Source organism: Pseudopodoces humilis, chromosome 16, assembly GCF_049639895.1.
Source record: "Pseudopodoces humilis isolate 2021_Gansu_Grassland_sample_001 chromosome 16, ASM4963989v1, whole genome shotgun sequence".
NCBI classification, from domain to species: Eukaryota; Metazoa; Chordata; class Aves; order Passeriformes; family Paridae; genus Pseudopodoces; species Pseudopodoces humilis.
In genome coordinates, this window is record NC_142215.1 from 15,033,767 (window position 1) to 15,055,604 (window position 21,838).

Consider the following 21,838-nt stretch of genomic DNA (forward strand, 5'->3'; position numbering starts at 1 on the left):
ACAGATCATTTAGTATCACTGCAGATGGGTGTGGAATAGATATGGAAAAACCTTAAGGTGGTCTCTTTCCAAGTACTGAAAACAAACAGTATCACAGCAGGTATCTTTTACTTAGTGAAAACTGAGACTTCTACCTACCACTGAAAATATAAAGAAAACCCCTTAATTATTAAAAAAAAAAAAAAAACCACACACAAAAGCCAATCAACCAAAAAACAAAACAAGCAAACAAAAAAATTCCTACCAACACAACTGAATTAAAGGCACGTTCCTGATACTACACAAATATTTTCAAGGCAGCTCTTCAATCAATAAAGCAAGTTAACCAGAAATGAAAACTTCTGCCACCAAGAACCATCATAATCCTGGAATCAGCAATACAATGCAAATCACTATTTACTAGGAAGCATTCCCTTCCAGTGCTCATTTTATGTCTCTAATGCAGCTCTGAGTATGGAATTTCTAGTCACCAACAGAATTCCTTCCCTTTCATTCATCTAGTATGCAACAGCTCTTATCTCCTGGGCCATAACATGTCAAATACTTCTACATAATTAAAGCCACACTGATTGACTGGCTAAGAATATCACAGGGATAAGTTTCTTTTTAAAGCTGCCTTATCTGTAATCAAGAGTTGTCTTCCAGTAACACAAGATTTTGTTCCTAAAGGACATTTCATATATATCTACACACACACATATATAGAAATAATGTTCCTTTCTCCTCCACAATACATCAGTAACAAGAAAATATCATCATACTCTGATTCCCCTTTGTTGTGTTAAATTGGAAAGGACAAAAGATGACAAGAGGCACTTAGTAAGGTAGGCAAAATGAGTATTTTTTTAAGTATGGAAACTATAATCAATATTCCTCCTTTGATATAAACCTTTATTGCACTCCCAAACAGAACCTTTTCATATTTCATTGGTTCATGCATATCTTAGATTTGTTGTGATGATGAGGTTTATTTTAGGAAAAAAATTAAAATCTGTAGAGGCCAAAAAACCATGAACAAATTGATGATGAGGCTTATGTCTTGTCAGGTTATTTTATATTTTAATGTACTGTTAACAGTTCATTTTTTTAAAAATACAAATCTGACGGCAAATTTAAATATCAAGGCAAGCAATCTGGTAGCATGGCAACAATGTGCTATGCTGCATAGGAAGAATTTGGAGCCATGCAAGTCTGCTTCTTTCCTATACTGGATCATTTTATAAGAGCAGAAATATTTCTGTTCTTTGTGAAAATGCCTTTTTTTTCACGATTACTCATCTATCAGTAGCTGTAGTGGTCTTTGAAACTCAAGATAGCACAGCAACCCTGTGAAACCTGGTACCAGTCAGAATGGCCATCCTTACCAGACACAAAAGTTGTAGGTTAGAGGAAGAACAAAAAAACAAAAAACAAAAACCAACCAACCAACCAAAAAGACAACAACAACAACAAAGTTGTGTTTAGTAACAGTGTTTAAATACAAGATTTCATTCCCAGGCGAGAGATTTGGTATGGATTTGAGGAGCATAGCAGCTCTGAAGCAATTTTGCTTCTGGCATGAGAAACATGCAATTCCATCTCCATACACTCCCCTTGATGTGTTGAAAAGGCATCTCTCAGCTTTCAGAATATGAGTTTTGAGATTTATTTTAAGATTTGACTAAACCGAAAGGGTGCACTTGCCCTTGCACTGAAATAATTTTTTGTGGTAGCTTGTATCAGTGATTCTTGAGAGGAACATCAATTTATTGATACCATTTCACTCTTGGCAATTGGGAAAAAAAATTAAAATCCTATGTCACTCTTGAACAGAATCTGGTCTGTGCAACACTCATTCTCTTCAGTTAATTCAGTAACTCAGGCATATTTTACCATGTTGCTGGAGCAGAAAAAGTCAAAGTTAACTAACACTTCTGTTCTTCTGACCTTTGAAGGGCACACTGGGTGACAGAGTCCACCCAAGCACCTTTGTTTCCGGGTAATGGATGAAGGCAGTAAAGATGTGGATGGCATTGAGGGAATATTTTCTTTATTATTCTTCCCATAAAGATCAGCTACTTCACTGAACCTGAACAGTGAATGCCAAACACAGCTACTCCTTCTCCAAGGTTCTCACAATACTGCTTAGTTTGGTGCAGTCCCTATGGAAGTTGTGCTTCTCACCACACATTCCCATGTTATATAACGTCCCTTGGCATTTTGGACACCAGTGGTCAAATCTAGGCTTGCACCCTCACCAGAACACTCGTGGTCAGTGTTACAGAACTATTATTTGGGTGAGCTGCGTGTTGCTGGTTTTGTACATTTAAGATAGAAAGAAGTAAACGTGCCTGCTATGACCACATTATGAATTCTTAACTATCTCTAACCTCTGTACTCAGGTGAAAGACTTCTAAATCTTTCTTTCTTACACTTAATCTTCATTAAATTAATAAATAAAATAAATCTTACACTAAATCTTCAAGGGTCAGATCCTGTGAACACTTGACAAAAAGGTAGAATACATACACAAGAAAAACTTGCAAGGTCAGGTCTCTCTTGGAGAATATTTCAGAAATAAAATGGATTTCCAAATCCTCTGCAAAATGATTAGGGTTACTGCACAATTGACTTGGAAAGTGGAACTTATGCAAAGGTTGTAGCTGAGAAGTGCATCTGTGAAAAGCATCTCTCAGAAAGTAAAGGGTACGACAGCAATCTGGAAATACTGCAAACTGGTGATATGCTCACAAGTATTCCTAATATCAATGCACAAAACAAAGTTCAAAAACCCCATTCAATTAATAGAATGGAAGTATTCAATCTGCCTTTTAAGGAACAAAGAAATAACAAATTTCTATGTGGCTGAATCTTCAATATTAAGCCTGTAACTAGGAGGACTATTTTCTGAAGGAAACTTCATCTTAATAATTCAAACCAGACAACTATCCTAAGATACTCCTCATGCAGCTCCCACTGGAAGCCCAGGTTGGTAACAGTGGATGTCTGCATTGCAGAAGTATTATTTGAAAATCCTTATCTAGACTGCAAACCTCTCATTGTTATAACTGACGTATATTTTGTCAACTTTGCCAACTTTCCTTTCCTCTTCATTTCCTTCTATTTCAAAAGAAAATGATCCCTTCATGCATGAATATACTTCAGAGTATGCATCTCCAGCAGTATTTCACAAAACCTTGTTATCTGAGAACAACGACATTTTTTCCTTGTCATCCCTACCTACAGGGCTTCTAGTTCTTCCTCTTTAGCTTAGGTGGAAGCACCTATTAATCCCAGAATTTTCCATACCAAGACTGTATGAGTCTTTCCTCAGCTCTAATTTACTCCTCTTGAAGTGCAAATCACCTTCCTCTGTAAGTACTGCAATAAAAAAGGAGAGAAATGTAATGTACTCAAGTGACAGTGCATTTGCCTACCAACATCAGAAATAAACAGTTCAATCCATACATTTTTTACCAGTTGTGCAAGGCATTCCTTCCAAAAAATAGTATTGTTAGCCAAGATAAGACCTAAGACCTTCAAACAAAACTGAGAATTTGAATGGAAGTCCTCTTCTCATGGATGCTATGACAAAGCTTAAGTGGTGCATGTTCAGCTCCTGCAGACAGCAAAAGCCTAAAGCACTACACACTTCACCAATCACATGGTGCTGTCTTGAGATACTTTTCATGCAGCTCTCATGGGTCCTTAGGAAAAAAAAAATCATACATGTAATACTCTTACCAGCAGACTAAAAGCATTTGCAAGTACTTATAATGTGCATTTGACTCAGCAACTGCAGGTTTTTTGAGTGTCTAAAAAATCGGTGAATTCTGATTCTGCTTTCAGTTCTTCCTCTCAACTTGTGAAGCTCATGTGACTGCATCAGTGCTTTATTTTCTCTAAATGTAACAACTACCATTACATCTCTTGCACAAATGTTGCAAGCCTTTAATTGCATCACAGTAGTGCCAAAAGATACCTCCTAGTGAAAGCTCTCGCTTGCAAGTATGCGCTTCTTTTTGTTTATTTCAAGCAAATATCTCTTCCTTGGGAGGTTTATAGTAAGGTATTAGTTTGTATTAATGTAATGTTCTGTTTCACAGGTAATAGAGGTTAATGTATCATAATGTGTTCCATCTTTGCTGAGATGCCTGGATTAGTCCTAGAATGGAAACTATAAACTTTCTTAAAAAATCTGACTTCTGGAAACATGTCTGCTTCTTGCGTCACGTATGGGTAGGCACAAACATAACAGGTGTTAAGAGTGATCAGTAGGATCATAACACTTCAGGTTGTTAAGAATGTCAGAGATCTCTTGTTCAGCATTCTGCTCAAACCAAGGTCATCAATGAGCCCTGATCAGTTTGCTGAGGGAATTATTGAGTCTGATCTTTAAAACCTTCAAGAACAGAGACCATACAATCTCCCTGGGCTACCTGTCTCCATGTGTGATTATCCTTGTGGGGCAAAGTATATTGTTTGTATCCAGTCTGAACCTCCATTTCGGCCTTTTGTCTCATTCTCTGGTACATGCCACTGTGTTGAGTCTGGCTCTGGTTCCCTGGTGAGCTCTTTACAAGGACTGGAAGGCTGCTGTTAGGTCCCCCCATAGCCTCCATTTCTGCAGGCTGATCAAGCCCCACTCTCTCACCCTCTGCTCAGAGCTCATCCTCCAGCCCAAACCACTTCAGTGGCCTCTGTTGAACCCCAGGTATTTAATAACTTCCAAAACTGGACACAGGGTTATAAATGTGACCTACTGGGTGCTGAGCAGAAGGGAATAATCATTTCCCTTGATGTCCTGGCTGCACTGTTGTTCATAGAGACCAGGATGCTCCTGGCTGTCTTTGTTGCCAGGGGATGTGGCTGGTTTATGTCCAGTTTGCTATTCACCAGGCCCTCTGGGTCTTTTTGGCAGGCTGCTCCTCGGTCTCTACCACTGCACTGCTTAAAGCATTAAATAATTGCCTTGTTTATTTAAACATAGATTACAAGGGAAAAGGATATAAAAGTCTGCAGAAGCACCTAAACCCTGATGTGTTCAAAGGCTACAATCAAGATTTGTTCTGAACCAGAATCCTCCATATGCCTCTCTGTGAGCTGGTAGCTTGGAACAGGTCACTTGCTCTAATTTCTCCACCCTCAGCACAGGAAAATTAACTGAAAGATGTTTAAAACATGGTACTTTCACAAATTATTTCCTAGCAAATATTCTTATCAGAACAAGCTGGAGAGATGGTAAAATTATGCTTCTTGAAGTGGTTTCTTGTGCTCACAGCCCTAAGCGAAGGTCACTCTTTAAAGACCTATCTTGTTTAAATTCATGTCCAGTCCCCAGCCTGAACTGGCATTAATCAAGTAACTGCACAAAACATGCTTTTAGAGATTTCTCCTTAGAACTCTAATACTTTGACCAAAAGAGCTGAGCATCTATGGCCTTTGCAAGAATACTACTATCAGGGGACCAAGAGGGAGCAATAATGTAGCTGTTGATGCATTTTTAAAAATAGCTTCAGATATTTCCAAGTACAGATAAGGGCTAAACTATCAGAGAATATAGAAACTCTGACAATCAGGGTTATAAGGACAGTTCTGTAGCACGAATCCTATGAGCCCCAAGTGTTCTAAGGACAGCGGCTTCGACTTTGGCAGTTTAGTTCTCACAGAACAACATATGAAAGAAAAGCTCTATCCTTTTGTCTGTCCCATATGGAGAACCAGGAAAATACAATGATAAATTGCCATTTATGTTTTAATGTAAATGTCAATCTTTTGCTTCTCAAACACATAACCTGCACATACTGTATTTTACCTTAAGTGGCAATAAGAACTTATGCTAGAATTCCTCCCCTTTTAAACTATGTTATATTGGAAACACTGTGGCTTACACAGAACCACAAAAAACTATAACAGCAGTTGTTTCTCTTTTTCAGTTCTACTCATTAAGTAATGAGGGATTCTTGGGTAACAGACATAATAGATAAATATCTTTTCCGCAAACAGATTTCTCAGCCCCTTCTGGGAGATTATAGGGTGGCCTTCATCAGGTAATGCAACTGAAAACACTACTTGCATTTTTCAAACTAGTCACAGTAATTTCAGACTTTTCTTAAACATCACTGCAATGCACATTATCTCTGTACTATGCACACTGATCCCTTGTCTTTATTTAAATTTGCTTTCTTGTATGTCCTTGCTAGCATGCAACAAGCACCAAAATGACACTGAGGATGCAAAGTACATATATCTGAAAGCACTGACTGCCAGCTGAGGCAAAATAAGGCAGTCTGACTTTCCAAGATGCAGCTCTAAATGCAGTATTCCCTTCCTTTCCCCCACCCCCATCCCTTTTGTTACGGCAATACAAGGCAACACACACACACATTCAAAAAACTGTTCAATAAGAGGCAAACAGACTATGCTATAATATTTCATGCTGTTTACCCCAATAAAAATCAGGTATTAATTGAGCACCCTTTTCCCTCCAGATCTCATGATGAAGGGAACGGGAAAGGAGCGGATCAAAGGCGCTGATCCTTTTGCTACAGTGGAGGCATGAAATCAGAATCAAATGCAAACTCCGAGCTGTGCTGCATTACAGGAGGGCTCCTCTCGCATTTCTTTTCACTCTTATTGAGACAAACGGACTTAAGCCTCCCGCCCTCCCACAAAACGCTGACATGATGCGGATGCTGCACGGCCGGTCCCCGCGTTACCGGGAGCCGCCGTCCCGGCACAGCAGGGCTGAGGCGGCCGGGCCGGACTCGGAGCTGGCACCGTCCCGGGGGACCCGAGCGGAGCCGCAGCCCAGCCCCGGAGGAGCCGAGCGGAGCCGCAGCCCGGCCCGGGAGATCGCCGTCGGTTCTCCCTCGCTTGGCGGGGGGCGGTGGCGGCGCCTCCCCGGGCACAGCGGGGACAAGCGGGCGTGCAGCAGCCCCCGGTGCCGGAGCCCCGCGCCGCCGATCGCGACAGCGCCGGCCGCTCCGCCATGCCGCAGGGGCTTCCCTTCACCCTGGCTCCCCGTCCGCTTGCGGGCAGCTCGGTTGCCAGGGGATGGGGACGGGGATGGGGATGGGATGAGGATGGGGATAGGATGAGGCGGGGGCAGCCGCTCGCGGGGAGAGCAGCCCCCAGCCCCGATCTGAAGGGAGCACCGTCCGTGTTGGCGCGGGGCGGGGGCGCGCCCGGGGGCTCCCCGCTTCCCTGAGGGGACCCGCGGGATGCTGCCGCCCCACCCACGACGGAGCCGCCGGGGCCCGCGACGACCCCGGCCGGCGGTCAGTAGGTCTGTCGGTCGGTCAGCCAGCCTCCCACCCTGCGCCCCCAGCCCTTACCTTGCAGCGGCGGGGCCGGTCCCGGGCAGCGGGGCAGCCGCAGCCGCAGCCGCTCTTTTGTGTGGCTGCTGAGCGCCGCACACCGCGGTGGGCCCGCCCGGGAACCTGCCTGCGCCAGCGCCCGGGAACCTGCATGGCGCATAGCGCCCGCGCCGCCTCACGGCCCCGGGGGAGCGGGGGCGGCCCCGGGCCCGCACAACCCGGGGGCTCGGCGGGACACACTGACCTGTCCGCCATCCACCTCCAGACCGAGAGGCCGGGCACTGTGCCAGCTCCCCGTGTGCCACACTCGTCAGCTGTGTCCGGCGACAGGACGAGGAGCAATGGCCATAAACTGAAACATAAGTTTCACCTCAGTATGAGGGAGAACTTCTTCACGCTGAGGGTGGCAGAGCCCTGGAAGATCTGCCCAGGGAGGGTGTGGCGACTACGTCTCTGAAGACCTTCCGAACCCACGTGGACGCGTTCCCGTGTAACCTGCTCCAGGTGACCCTGCCTCCGAGCCCGAACAGTTGTGTGGTTCAGAGATTGTGTCCAGAGGCTCTGGGAAGAGCAGGCCGCGGCCCCCGGCCCCAGCTCCCCTCCCGAGCCCCTGAGCAGCACTGCCGACAGCGATGTTTGCTGGACGCCCGCATCCCGCTCTGACACTCGGCAAGGCCACTCTGTATCCCCAGGGACCTCCTTTGGTGCAGCTGAGGGTGTTTTCTGTGAGTCTTCACAGCATCCCTCTGCGAATTACATTCCTGAATGCCATGTAGTCACCTGCCAGGTAATGACCTCACCTTTCCCTGTTGCTTGAGGTGCTCCAGTGCAACAAAAATCCAAACATCCAAAGTTTGCACATTACAGCAGGGGACAGCACTGGACTCGCTCATGTTCCATCATACAGATATATGACAACAAATCATGATTTTTGTGCCCTTGTACAAATAATACATAGATCCACCCCTAAAATTTAAAAACGTAGGATTCAATGTGTACTATTTAGAAGTTCACTGAAGAGGGTTTCTCCAAGAACATTTCTCATGGTGAATGATAAACACAGTTGGTTCCTCAGGCCTTTTATTAGAAACCTCTAGATCTTTCTACGGCAGCTACTCATAGTGACTACTTTGTATATAAAAAATGCGTATCTTCAGACAATTAAGACAGGCTTTGCTCACAATTATGCAAATTTGAGATAATAACTAATCTTTCTCACTATAGAAAAAGTGAAAAGCTGTCCTAATGTAATTTATACTGCATTGCAATCAGCTAGGTATCAGTGCTTACTGTAATAGCTGTGTGTTCAGCATGGTGTGTGTTTATTTGCCCTGGGGCAGCCATACCCCAGCTGTTAGCATTAAGGCACATTCCATGTCCATGCAAAGGCCCTTCATGGAAACACTCTTTTTTGGGGAGTTAGTTTTTAGTTTACTTGTTAGGATTTTTGTTAAGACCCTCCATTTGCTACTAAGAGTCTATTTTCTGTCATGGTTTTCTATGATGACTTTTCCCATCTGTCCCTTTCTACATCCCAATTGCTTGACTGATTTTGGTTTTCTTTTGAACATACTAAAAACTCAAAACATTACCCGAAATGTAATGCATGTATGTTTTACACAGAAGTGCAGTGTATCTGCAGATATGATCTGTAGACAGGTTGTTTAAACATTTGGCAAATGATGTTTTAATTCATAGTATTAATTCTCAAATTTTTTTTTTTTTTTTTTTTTTGATGAAACAGCCTCATATACATAACTAAGTCTCACTTTATCAACATACTAAAAGCAGTATTTCCAGGCCAATAGGGCTGGTGTTTTCTTCTTGAAGTTACTGCAGCTGTGAGTATTGTACCACAACTGACCTCTCAAAGACTTCAGAAGTCCCAAAGGGAGTGGGATATATTTTTTAACTTTTTTAAATTTAAGTTTCTAACAAGCATTCTCCCTCCATGTCAGAGGAGACAGCAACTCAGACAGATGGTTATTACAGAAAATTACATACCAAAATGGAAGGTAAAAATAGGGTGCATGATACCAGTCCATGAATGTACCTCTCTTACTCTTCAATTTCTGGAAATAATGATTTCCATAAAAGCCAGCCATGGGTGCAGAGTTGGATATTCCTGTTATTTAATGCAAATGGTGCATCAGCACATATGCTTTCAGGGTACCTGCAGTTACAAATTACTTCAGATCTTAAAATCATGTTTTGAACCTGTCTTTATTACCAAAAAAAATTATGTTAAAAATAAGCAAACATCTTCATTAAAGATCTACTTCATAGAAGATTTTCGTACCTATTTGCTGTTTTTGTGTTAGCAGTAACAGTTGAAAGGCCACTTTAGATTGGATCTACAAGAGTCATTAAATGCTTCAAAATGTATCATTACTTTTAAATGTATCAGAGAACTCTTTTTCATTTGTGAATCTATGCTACGAACTTTGCAGTTAGCAATGCTTTTTAACAATATACAAGACAGTGCAAATGAACATTAAAATCAACATGATTTTATAGATATTTAAGGATTATACAGTATACAAACATCCCTAAATATTTAAATATTTAAATATTTATTTCATAAATATGAAATAAATATTTATTTCATAATTTGTTCAAAGTGCTTCGAAAATGCTTAATTTATACATTGTTGTTAGTTTCCATTTTCACAATAATTAATTAGTTGAACTTGATGATCTTATTCTGTTTGACAGCCGCATAATTTGGCCAACATGACAACTGCTTTGGTAAAAGAACTGAGTATTGAAACAATTAATTCTGAATTTTTCTCTTAATTAAGGGTTCTTATGTCCAACAAACCCATGTCACATCACTACAGGAAGAAGTCCTTGTAAGGACCAAATGAAGGGCCAAAGATATCATTCAAAGCTCATACTGTAACTACCTCAATCAGATAATATAAACATCTCCATGTTCATGGTCTTTCTGAGACTTCAGCTTGCTATGGTAATAATGAAAGCAACAGAATTCAGAATGAAATTCGGGTGCATTAACTGCAGAATAAGCGTGACAGGAATGGAGTTTTTGCAGAACTGCAAAACTGTAAGGTTAGCTTTTAAAAAGCACGCAGTTAGTTATTTTCTCAGCTTTTTAAATTTGCTTCTAGGTTTGTCTCATCATAAGGAAAGGGATTCGTTCTGCAGCCGGTTCACCTCCTCCCACCTAGGAGTGATTTGAGGGTTGCAGAGATGAAGTAAAAAAAGGTATTTTGCATCATTTAATTATGAGCTCTTTAGCTGCCTGAGTAATGCTGATGGGAGTCCAGAAAAATGTGTCTTGTCTGCCTTAGGCAGCATAAAATAGGAACACGCTTCAGCTCAGAGGGGAAAAAAGGCACATGGAGAGATTGTAATAGGGAACTCGCACTTGACAAATGGCACAAGCATGAGAAAATTCACTGGCAAAATATTAACACTCTGTCTTCTGAGAAGCTTGACATTATCAGAGAAGAAGATTTTTCTGTTTTAAAAAAGCCATAAAAAACAGACAAAAAACAAAAAAGAAGAAACACTGTCAAAACCTAATTCCCTTCCAAGATAATCAGTCTCCAGTTATTTGAATCACTGTTGTTCTTCCCAGAAGTTGTATAATGGTTCAACAGGGGTGTGTGCATTGTTAAATGTCCCTCCACTGAAAGGAGCAAATCACAGTTCTCTCATTCCCCGGTTTCCATCCCTGAATTTCCACTGTTTTTCTTGATGTTACTTCCCTCTTACAATCATGGCAGTGACAAAGAGTAAAGCCCACATACGTAAGTCCTGTTCCAACCCTTGGTAAGTCAGAACAACAACCAGGGGAGGCTGCCTGCCTTAAGGTGAAGGACTACACAGTTTATAGGGGCTGATTCTGCTCCTACTGAATCAGCGAGTTAAATTTATGGACAGGAAACTTCTCTCAGGTGTAGCTGTCTTCAGATCCTGTAGCTGTCTAGCTCCCTTGGCTGTTCATTAAGTCTGCAGCTCCAGAAGGGGAAATTCTCCTCTCCTGTAGTGCACACTCAGACAAGTAAGGGGGTCTGACCCCATCAAATTATACGAGGTTGTAAGAACATGATCCAGTTTTGGATACTGACTGATTTGCAGACCTAAACTCTAAACTATCTTTTTCAGGGCTGGGGTTATGCATGTGTGTGTGTCACTGTTTTCTTGACTTCCATGTTAGGAGTAGTCAGAAGAAAGGTATAAACTGTGAGTGAGATGGGGCACGACTTAGATGCAAGGAATAATATACATCAGGCTGACTTAGAGCTGGGCAACCCCACATCAGTCTGTCAGGAAAATTGCTGGTTACTAGCTAATAAGTATTACAAGCCTCTTTTCTGCCAATAAGATAGGGAGCACAATCAGCAGGTGGAGCAAGTGCTGTTTACTTAAAAACCTCTGTTCTCTAGCACTACCTCAAGCTACTACTCTGAGTGTATAGACAGATGTTATACACAAAAGTCGACCTCCTTCAGACGGGACAAAGAAATGGAGAAAGAACCATGGGAGGACTGTTTCTGCTGCACCAAACTAAGGGTATTTGGTTTAAAGACTTCTGTTCAATTATCTTAACCAGTGAGGCTTTTAGTATTGGCATTCCTATGCTGGTTTTGCAGAAAAGGTACCTCCTTGTCTTTGACAGAAAGAAAAGACAAAAGCAGCTCATACAATGTCTCCTAGAATGGCTGAATCATATTTCAGGAATATGAAATCATTCTGCATTTCCATCATAGGCCTTAGGATTTCTAAATTTACACAGTTTTGAATTTAGATCAAAAACTACCCTGTAAACAGTGATTTGATGAAATGTAGGAACCCCGTGAAAGGCTGTGTTTTTCTTAAAATATGACAGAAGGAGTATTTATTTTGAGTATAAAACTATCTTCTTAAAAAAAAAAAGTCATGGCTTTGTAGAGGTTTTTTCAGAAGCAAAATTTATGAGGAAGTGTCAATGCTTTTAAAAACATTTTTAAATCTCAGGTCAACATTATATTTTGTTGCTGCAAACATGACACACATTGCAAATAATTCCACGAAGTAAAAAGTTGCTTAGACAAAAATGATCCTTGCATCAAGCTGAAGGTTTTTACTGTATATGCAGAGATGCAGGAAAATTTAAAATTCAGATTCTAGTTAAGCTAGGAAAGTATGACTTTTTAAGGCTTAAGAAAACTAAAGAAATAGCAAGTCTTCTATTTCTACACTGAAATATCAAAACAAACTTATGAAAGAAAGTATTGGGAAAAGACTGCTTGGGTAATATATACAAATAAAGTGAAGTCTGTCCATAAATAAGTCAATAAAACTGTGTCTGCAGCCTGTGACATCAGGATGCTGGCACAGTCTTTAATGTTAACAACCTTGTACAGAAGCAAGATTTAGGTGGTGCATGTTTGCCACTGATTTTCTAAGTGCTTCTGCACAAGAAAACTGTATTTGTAAAGTAAGTGAAAAGGTTAATCACTGCTTGTTATGTCTCTTCAATATGTCCTTCTGTGGAGAAAGCTTGGGGAAAAAATATTAAGAAAACCCTAAAAATGAAAAAACCAAGATGTCACAACTGCATTACAGTCTGAAATGTATGTCAAGCAAATAATTTTCATGTTCTCTTCTTGCATTGCCTGCATATCCACAAAGTTTGTAAAACAACTAAATGATGATTTATGCATGGTAACTTCCTTAGCAGTAATTGTTATGCCAAGAAAAACTTATTTACTGGTTGCAGACACTCATACAATAATATATGTTTTTTTATTGCATGAACCAATCAATCAGTGTGAAGCACAGATGGTGAATGGTGAAAACAGAAAACACGTTTGTTTTCCTTCATTTCTAACAAAAATGTCTAAGCTGTATTGTTGTCACTGAGAAGTGGGTCTCTGCTCTGAAATGTGGAGCAAAATAATGTAGCTTGACCTAGAAACTGTACAGTTTCTGTGGCTACAGAGCTAAAATCATGCTGCAAACAGGCAACAAAAGATAAATTATGGCACATATGTAACTTAGCTCATGTATTTGTGTTTAGAATTACAGATAATTCAAGAAATGACAACATATTAATTCTGAAAATCAGATCAGCAACAACAAAGACCCTAAATGTGTAGCACTATTTCAGTACTCAAAAGCTGTACTTCATCCATGGGAACTACACTGAACTAGTAAAGACTGAATACCACATCAATATTCCCAGCAGCAGCTCAGGAACTTCACAACTCTTCTATTGTTTTATTTATGAATATTGCAGCTCAAGCTTGCTCAAGTTCCACAAGGACTCCATGGCAATCTTTAGGGTGAAGAAAAATCACAGGTTTGCCATGTGCACCTATTTTTGGCTCTTCACTCAATATTCGTATCTTTTTTTTCTTCAGTTCTGTCATAGCCGCTTTTATGTCATCAACCTTATAAAAAAGATACAGTTCACACAAATTAACATATTGCACTGTATTATGCAGATTTTACATTTAGAAGCAATAATGTAATTCCTTACTGAAATGTTATTTCTAAGTTCTAATATAATTCTGAAAATAAATTAGGTTTTAAAATGTTTTAAAAACCATTTTACATGTTTTAAAAACCATTTTAAAACATCTAGTCTTAAAAATAAAAATACTACAGAAGTTTGCATTTGTTATTCGAAGATTTTATAAAATACCATTTAAACAGATTGTGCTATATTTAAGAAATTAATAAACCAAAATTATTCATGCACAAAGCCCATTGATTTTTTTTGTTGTTACTTTATAAGGACTCCATAAATACTCTAAATTCTGCATTACTTTTACTAAGGAGATTATATTGCTATCTAGCTCTCAATAACTAAAGAAAAATACCTGCCTTTATAAGTGATGACAGAGCACTGACTCATTAAATGCTGGTAAAAAGGGAGGGCAGTGGACAGAAGGTAAAAGTCCCTTTTAGATTTATATATTCTCCTTCTGAGTAGGTTAAGGCTTATAAAGTTTCCTAATGAAAAGAGCTTGGAATTATCAAAAATATATCCAAATGTGGTCTTCCTATTGAAATTAACTATAATAACAGCCATTAATACAGTATTTCAGTAGAGTTTCCTACGGAAATATGCAAATAACAGAAACACGCCTATACTGCACGCTGTGATCTGAAGTTCTGATGTCATGTCATCCAATGAAATCTGAATTTTCCTAAAACTTAAATGCATTCATTTTTTGAAATAATAATATTAACATTCAATTTAGAAAATTTAACTGTCAATAATAAAAAAATACCTAGAATTAAAATAATATTGTTATTTTTCAAGACTGAGGTGTCTGGACATAATTTGGTGAATAAACTTTCCCGATGCCATTGTAGGGAAGAAGGAAATTCCTAGCTTTAATTCAGAGGAGCAGACATCACCTAATTCCTACCCATTTGCAGCATTTTTGTTCATGAATATTCCAAACTCACTACAGCTCTTCCTACACACAACTACCAGTCTGCAAAACAAAAAGAAATGACTGTCAAATTATCTAAACTAGAAAGGCTCCATGTGACATGTGCCATGGCCCCCTCATTCTTTCCCTGAGCAGAAAAGCCACAGCAGCTGCTGCTCCTGTCCTGCAGAGATGGCCTGAAGAGGAACTGAGTCTGGGCTCAGCTGGAATGAATTCCTGCATCCCCAAGGATGAGTGACAGTAAACAGTGGAAATCCTTTGGGTGCATCCATGTTAGGAGAGTACCAGGCTTGGATTGCTCTCTTACTCTAGTGTGTCCACCACGGTTTTCACTGCAGGTACTACATTGTAACTGGTCAGGAATAATTTAATTTCTTCCTAAAATACTTATGTTTTTTGAAACAAGTTGCCTATCAAAACATCTGTCTAAATTTTCCTTTGTGTAAGAGAGAAGAAATATGACAGCCTTATTATGTTAGTTCTTGACACAGGTCAATCCTATTAAAATACGTATACTTTAATTTATCTATCTTATTACATTAAATATTTTGTTAAAATACCTCAATGCAGATATGATGCATTCCTCCAGTCTTGTTTTTTTGTAGGAAGCTTGCAATGGGACTTTTCTCTCCTAATGGATGTAGAAGTTCCAGCTTGGTATTTCCCAGCTCCACAAAAACAGTGTAGACACCATGTTCAGGAAGAGCAACAATCTCACTCACCTGGGCTCCTAACACATCTTTATACAAGGACTGAGCTTTCTCCAAATCAGGCACTGCAATTGCCACGTGATTAAGTCGGCCCAGTTTCCATAAACAGTTTGGAATGTTTTGTGAAAAGGACTTTGATGATGATAGAGTTGGTACTGTGGGAGCTGAAGTCTGCAATCTGCTAAGAAGCCCTGAAAGAAAAGTGAATATCACTGACACAATGCTTTTGAGAAAGTCTCAGTGCCTGCTCTTTCCCCTATAAACGCCCACAGAGCTGCCAAATCATTGGCACACCCTTGTGCAATGCTCAGGGTAGACTGAGAGCAAGGAAACACTCATTTTCAGAGCAAGTAAATATTCAGAAGTATTAAAAAAATAATTAAAAAAACCCACAAAGCTGACTCAAATTTGGTGTAAATCCTTACATATGCCTGGTGCAAAGAGGAAAACATGACCAATTGTAAAGGCCAACAGAATAATGTGCTTAAAAGTGACTTTTGAAATTTTCAGAGATTCTTACAAAATAAAAAAATAAGGATTGCCTATACATCTCAAAATTTTAGCAAACAAACAAAAAGGTTGAGAAGAAAAAGAAAGATATAAACTGAGGGTACTTACAAATTGATTACATTAAAAATTAATCTGTCAGCACTAGAATCTAGAGGGGTTGGGGGTGGGGAGAAATTGTGATAGTATCAGTTGTTTCTAGAACCAAAATTAGAATTAGATTAAAGGATATATTCATAAAAGCCACATTCTAATTCCATGCCTGTTTGCTTTAGGCCAAGTCAGAGCTCCCACTGCCTCAAGGCCAAGCTGGAGGCATCTTAGCATTTTGGGAGTCTTTGAGGCATCCTTTGCTTTAAAGTCACAAATGTGCTATTCTGCTTAGAGACTGTGCCAGTGATGCTCTGAGATTCTGGATGCTTTGAAACACACTGAGGATAGATAGCCTGGCTAGGCTCTTGGTGCTCTGTAAGGTCAGTAATAGCTGTAATTAATTAAATCAGCTTTGCTTCACTATATGGAGTTGAGAACCACCATTCCACAGGAATTCAAGATTCTACAGCTACCAGTTAATTCTTCTTCAAAAAGATAACTGATAAATCCTTAAACCTAAGCCTTTCTGAGCATGGTGCTGTGATAGAGGAAGAAATGTTTGCATATATTTGACACTTAAAATTACAGCATGCAATGTGCATATCAGGAAGGGCTTAGTGTCACAAAAGTCTATTCACAATCTTTTGATGGTACTGAATCAACATCCTATATTAAGTATTTCCAGAAACTTGTCCAGTGCTGCAAGTAACTGCCCTGCAGTATTTCTTGCCAGGCTTTCACACAGTCCATCTTGTCATCTCCTTCATCACAGCCAGAAGTTCTGGACAATGCTTTCACTTGTTACCTTTAGGCTATCATACTGGTATACAACAGCAACTGCTTTTCAACATTTTGCATGTTAAAAAAATCCCCCAGAAACTTCCACACAAAGAAAAATTCTTTTTTTTCAAATGCTTGTGCAGAAACTATTTTGTAGAAGCACTTGCCATGTCCATGCAGCTGAATCAGGGTGAACCAAGTAATTCTGTGAGGGAGCAGTACTGTGCAATGCCTAAAATGCACGAGGTACAAACATGCAGCAACTAGGTGGCATGATTAAAAGCATGGATAATTAACTAGTGTAGAGTTTAACAGCTAACCAGAGTAAATAAATGTGTTACAAAAAGTAACAACCCCCCCAACATCTGCTATACAGTCTTTCCTGCCCACCTAAGCTTCTACTGAAGTAGCTCTGTTTTGTACTGTAATTTCTTAAGACATTATTCAATTCTTGCTAAAGCAAGAGATATTTTTCCACTTGGAGGAAGGCAGTATTCTCTAAATAAGCAAAATCCTTTGAAAGAGAAGGATCCCTTACTATATAATTTATTATGTTTTCCAGAGCCTTTTACTGTTTTATTCTTTCTTCCAAATATTAATAGACGGTGGTTCAATAGAAATACTACTAATGTAGATCTTTTTTTCAAGGAGTCTTTACTAATGGAAAGGCAATAATTTTCCCATTCTTTTACATCTGACATCTATAGTTCTTGCTGCAGTTCACACAGGGCATATGACTACATAGTTATTGTAATTCAATTTGTATTTTTTCTATTTCAAGTAAATTGACAAAGACACAAATTGTTTGTTACTCAACTATTTCTGCAGCACTAGAAAAAATAATAGAAAATGGTCCTTCTTCTGGGTTCTGCCCCAGAAATATTTGATGCCTTTTGTTTCCTAGGAAGACAATAGACTGAAAAAGTGAAGTATATTCCTAGGATTCTTGTAAAGTCAAAGATACTTAAATGCTCACTCATATAAGCATTTATTCTATGAAGTCTTGTGAATTTATCCAGGCTCTAGTCAGATGCATACAGAGTATTAATTTTAAATCCTTAATTGAATTGACTGAGATTAAACAAAAAGCATTTGTGTTTTTCTTTCATTATCTAGATTAGTAATTATATAGATTACTTAAAATTCTAATCTTCTAACCCAATAATCAAAAAATGTCCCTGCAGTGAAAAAGAAAGCTTTTCAGCAAACTTCAGATTGAAACCCTAGGAAAGAAACACTTGTATTTATACATCTACATCAAAAAATTAGTTTTATAGTATATAGCCTTCTTCAGCTTCATTTGAAGAATATTTTTAAATTTATCTATTTGGGGATAATTCTATTGATGGTTGACTGATCTACCAGTAGTATGCACATCAGAGTTTAAATATACAGTTGTACGAAGTAAGGGTTACGTTCTTTAACTGAGCAGATTATGAAGTAACAAGTCTGAAGTACCCCATAAACTGAGATCCTCACCCTTCAAATGTTTATTCATAGGCTTGTTTGTTGCTTCTGATGTGAAGCAGTGTTCATGGACTTAATCAAGGAAACTAAGGAATCAAACACAAGCCAAATCCAACCGAACTCGGTCATGTTTTCTGTGGGAAGGTTTTACAACAGTGGGTTGCAGTAAGAACCTTGTCACTGGGCACTGCTCTGTTAGTGCATCTTGTCACTCATTTCAGGTGGAGACTCCCAAAGCATGGAGAAGATGCTGTTACCATTGGGAATCTGGCACACAGGGGCTGTGTGTTCACTCTCTGGATCAAATGGAGAAAGGGGTAGTGTGGTCATTCTTAAACTCCAGCAATCTCAAGGTGGTGTGAGCATCTTGGGAACTCTGAAAGCTAACTCGGCTCACAGTGCTGCTCTGCTCTGTGCTGGACGGGGCTTTTGGGAATCAAAGGGGTTTCACTGCTCATGGAAACAGTCTCAGTGTGCTGCAGCTCTGGTTCCCTCCATCCAAGTGCAGTCATACAAAGGTGTTTCCATTCCCAATATCCTACTGATCAATCACTGACAGCACCGAGCTTCTCCTTCACTTTTCTATTGGTCTGTGGCTACCAAATAACATGGTGTGGCTTAGGTATTGTTTGTTTAACCCGCCCTACCAGAGTGAGCACTACAGGTTATTATCATGAAATCATTTTAAGTTTGACCTCCAAACCACACTTGGAAAAATTACAAGCTCCTACTTGCGCCTTAAGTTTGGAGTTTGCTCAGTAAATTTACCTTATGCCACCTAATGTCAGTTGCTAATGTGTCCGTCAGTTGGATCGGGAGACCGTTTTTTTTTACAGAAGAGGTAGTTTCGCTCGGCCTGCGAGGCTCTCACGGGGAGATCCGGCAGGACAGAGCAGGGACCGAGACCCGCCACCGCCCCGTGCCGGCCCCTCCGCCGCCGCCCGCCTTCCCGCCGCCCTTCCCGCTGCCGGCCGCGTTACCGGCCCGGGTCACAGCCCCCAGTTACAGCCCCGCGTTACCGCCCCGCGTTACCGGCCGCTCCGCGCCACAGCACCGCCGCCATCTCCCCGCCCGATCGGCAGCGGGGCAGCACCGCCCCCCCGGCAGCGCTCCAGCGCGGCGTGTCGGCAGCGGCGTGTCACGGCGAGGGGCCGTGCCCGGCAGCACTACCCGCCCTTGGAGCTGCAGCCGTGCCCTCCCTCGGGCCGTGCTGGGCGCTGCGCAGAGCTGGGAAAGGAGCATTTGCCGAGGGAGTTTTCTGAGCAGATCCCACAAAATCAGCTGGGTTTTGTGAAAAAGGGCGTTCACTGTTCTGGTAAATTTTAAAAGGTTTAATAAAAAAGACAGTAGGAGACAAAGACAATAAAGCAAAGGGTTAAAACGGCCGGGTGTTTGGCACTCTGCCAAGAGCACACCTGGTGTTTTGGAAACACCCTTTATAGACCATTTCTACTGCATCAACTTCATGCATATTCATAGACTTTATGCATATTCAAACTTTTCTAATAACCAGTTTGCCTTTTCCAGGAACTGTTCAGCATGACCACTCCTTGGGCTCACCTTTTTAGAGCATGCATGTTTCTTGGCTTGTGACTTTAATTCTCTTCTTCTAATTTTTTAATTTGGGCCTTGGCTCGCTCTTTCCACAGAGTGAGTGTTGATAATCAGCAGGGTCCCCATTACCTGTTCATTGAATGTTATCCTAAATAAGCAGACAGTTCGAACATATTATATCGACTATTATATAGACTATTACAGCAAAGCTGTAATACATTTTAACATTATACATATATTATTCATCTTAATACTTGCGAAAAGCCAATATTATAATAGGTATCTATAACAGTTCGAAAAGATCTCCGAGATCATTGAGGCCAAGCTATGACTGAAAGGACCTTGTCAACTAAACCAGAGCTCTAAGTGCCTGTTGGGAGTTAGGTGTCCTTCCTTTTGTTCTGGCTCACCTGTGGAATTTTTACCCATTAGTTGCGGGGAAACCTGATTGCTGGTACTCAGTGGATGCTTGAGAAACACAAAGAGTTCGGCTGCACCCAGGGGGGAAGGAGGGCAGGAAAAAAGAGAGGGCGGGGGCAGCTGGGGGCTGGATGGTTTCTTCAGCTTCAGAGCAGGACACTCGCTGGGAGCTGTTGCGGGGAGAGAAGGGAATTCGCCATCACCCACACGGAGCTTCTTCTTCTTCTTCCTTCTTTTGTGGGCCTCGCACCCCCTGTCCTGCCGGGACGTGGCAGTGCCAGGTATCGCCACAGAGTTGCTGATCCACCTCAGCCACCGGCCCGGGATTTCTGCTCATCCCTGCCTTTCCAGCTGGGTGTTCCTCAGAGCCCTGCAGGAGGAATAAGCCCGAGGGGGTTTGTGAAGCAAAGCCTCTCCTCCATCCCTTCCCGTCCCGGCCGATAAGGCTGTCACGGGGTCCCTGGTTCTGTTTTCTTGCTAATGCTGTAGTTATTGTTGTTTGTTTGCCTTGTTATACATACTAGTAAAGAACTGTTATTCCTATCCCCAGATCTCTGCCTGAGAGCCTCTTGATTTCAAAATTATGATAATTCCGAGGGAGAGAGTCTACATTTCCATTCCAAGGGAGACTTCTGCCCTCCCAAGCAGACACCTGTCTTCCAAACCAAAGCAGTACCACATCCAGACTTCCCTTAAACACCTCCAGGAACAGTAACTCCACCACTTCCCTAGGCAGCCCATTCAAGTATCTAATCACCCCTCTGTGTAGAAATTTATTCTGATGTCCAGCCTAAATGTCCCCTGGAACAGCTTGAGGCTGTGTCCTCTTGACCTGTCACTGTTGCCTGGGAGAAGAGACCAACCCTCACCTGGCTACACCTCCTGGTGTAGGGAGTTCTAGAGGACAATAAGGTCACACCAAGTGCCTCCTTTTCTCCAGTCTGAGGCCCCCCAGCTCCCTCAGCCGCTCCTCATCTCACTTGTGCTCCAGTTACTTTTCCAATTCTGTTGCCATTCTCTGGATTTGCTCCAGCACCTCCATGTCCTTCCTGAATTGAGGGGCCCAGAACTCAAGGTGTGGCCTTATCAGGGTGGAATAGAGGGGAAGAATCACTTCCCTGGTCCTGCTGGCCAAACTATTCCTGATACAGGCCAGGATGTCATGAAGCATTGTGCCAGAGAGACTCAGGAGAGCGAGCAGGCTGTCTGCTGATGCTGCACTCTTGTTGTGTCAGGCATAGCACAATGCGAGTTGCTGACACATAGCCTAAATAGATAAACGTTTGTGCCACTTCAAATCTGATTAAATGTGATTAGTTAAAAGTGCAGATCAAAATCAGCGGTCAAAATGGCTATTTGAAAGTCCCAATATATGACACTTTCAATTTCCAGCCCAGGTTGTGTGTCAGGTGTGTTTCTGATGTTTAGAGAATTGCAGGTACCGGTCACAGTCACAGCTCTGCTGGCTGGGCCCTGCTCCACACCGTGGTTTTTGGAGTGTGCAAAGTGACAGTGAGGGGACACAGAAGTGGCGTTGCAGGGCATTCTTTTCTCTGCACTGAAAATAATTCATTTTTTGGTAGGAAGGAAACATA

At 41.1% G+C, this 21,838-nt stretch overlaps 2 protein-coding genes across 5 annotated transcripts in view; both read right to left on the reverse strand.

Moving 5' to 3' along the window:
* Nucleotides 1–7,679, reverse strand: part of APBA2 (amyloid beta precursor protein binding family A member 2) — an 88,593-nt gene extending 80,914 nt beyond the window's left edge. For 2 of the 4 annotated variants that reach the window (XM_005521450.3, XM_005521449.3), the window contains exon 1: nucleotides 7,317–7,432. The gene's annotated coding sequence lies outside the window, so the exon portion shown is untranslated. Of the gene's footprint in view, nucleotides 1–3,288; nucleotides 3,361–7,316; nucleotides 7,433–7,542 lie in introns of those variants that run through there. The other 2 variants (XM_088063040.1, XM_088063043.1) reach the window with 2 other exon arrangements.
* Nucleotides 7,680–12,266: 4,587 nt separating this feature from the next.
* MCEE (methylmalonyl-CoA epimerase) lies at nucleotides 12,267–19,389 on the reverse strand. Its single transcript, XM_005521448.3, has 3 exons — nucleotides 19,302–19,389; nucleotides 15,273–15,613; nucleotides 12,267–13,698 (listed from the first exon to the last, which is right to left on the reverse strand). Exons 1-3 carry the CDS (start codon nucleotides 19,330–19,332, stop codon nucleotides 13,546–13,548), a joined length of 525 nt encoding a protein of 174 aa, XP_005521505.1. The 5' UTR covers nucleotides 19,333–19,389; the 3' UTR covers nucleotides 12,267–13,545.
* Between the last annotated feature and the right edge of the window lie 2,449 nt (nucleotides 19,390–21,838).

Bases quoted from the DNA above. Each gene is read 5' to 3' on its own strand.
- MCEE (XM_005521448.3), bottom strand. From the start codon at position 19,332: ATGGCGGCGGTGCTGTGGCGCGGAGCGGCCG. The intron at 15,614-19,301 runs GTAACGCGGGGC...CTTTTCTTTCAG, and splicing joins GCTGTGGCGCGGAGCGGCCG to GGCTTCTTAGCAGATTGCAG. The intron at 13,699-15,272 runs GTATTTTAACAA...CTTTTTTATAAG, and splicing joins TGCATCATATCTGCATTGAG to GTTGATGACATAAAAGCGGC.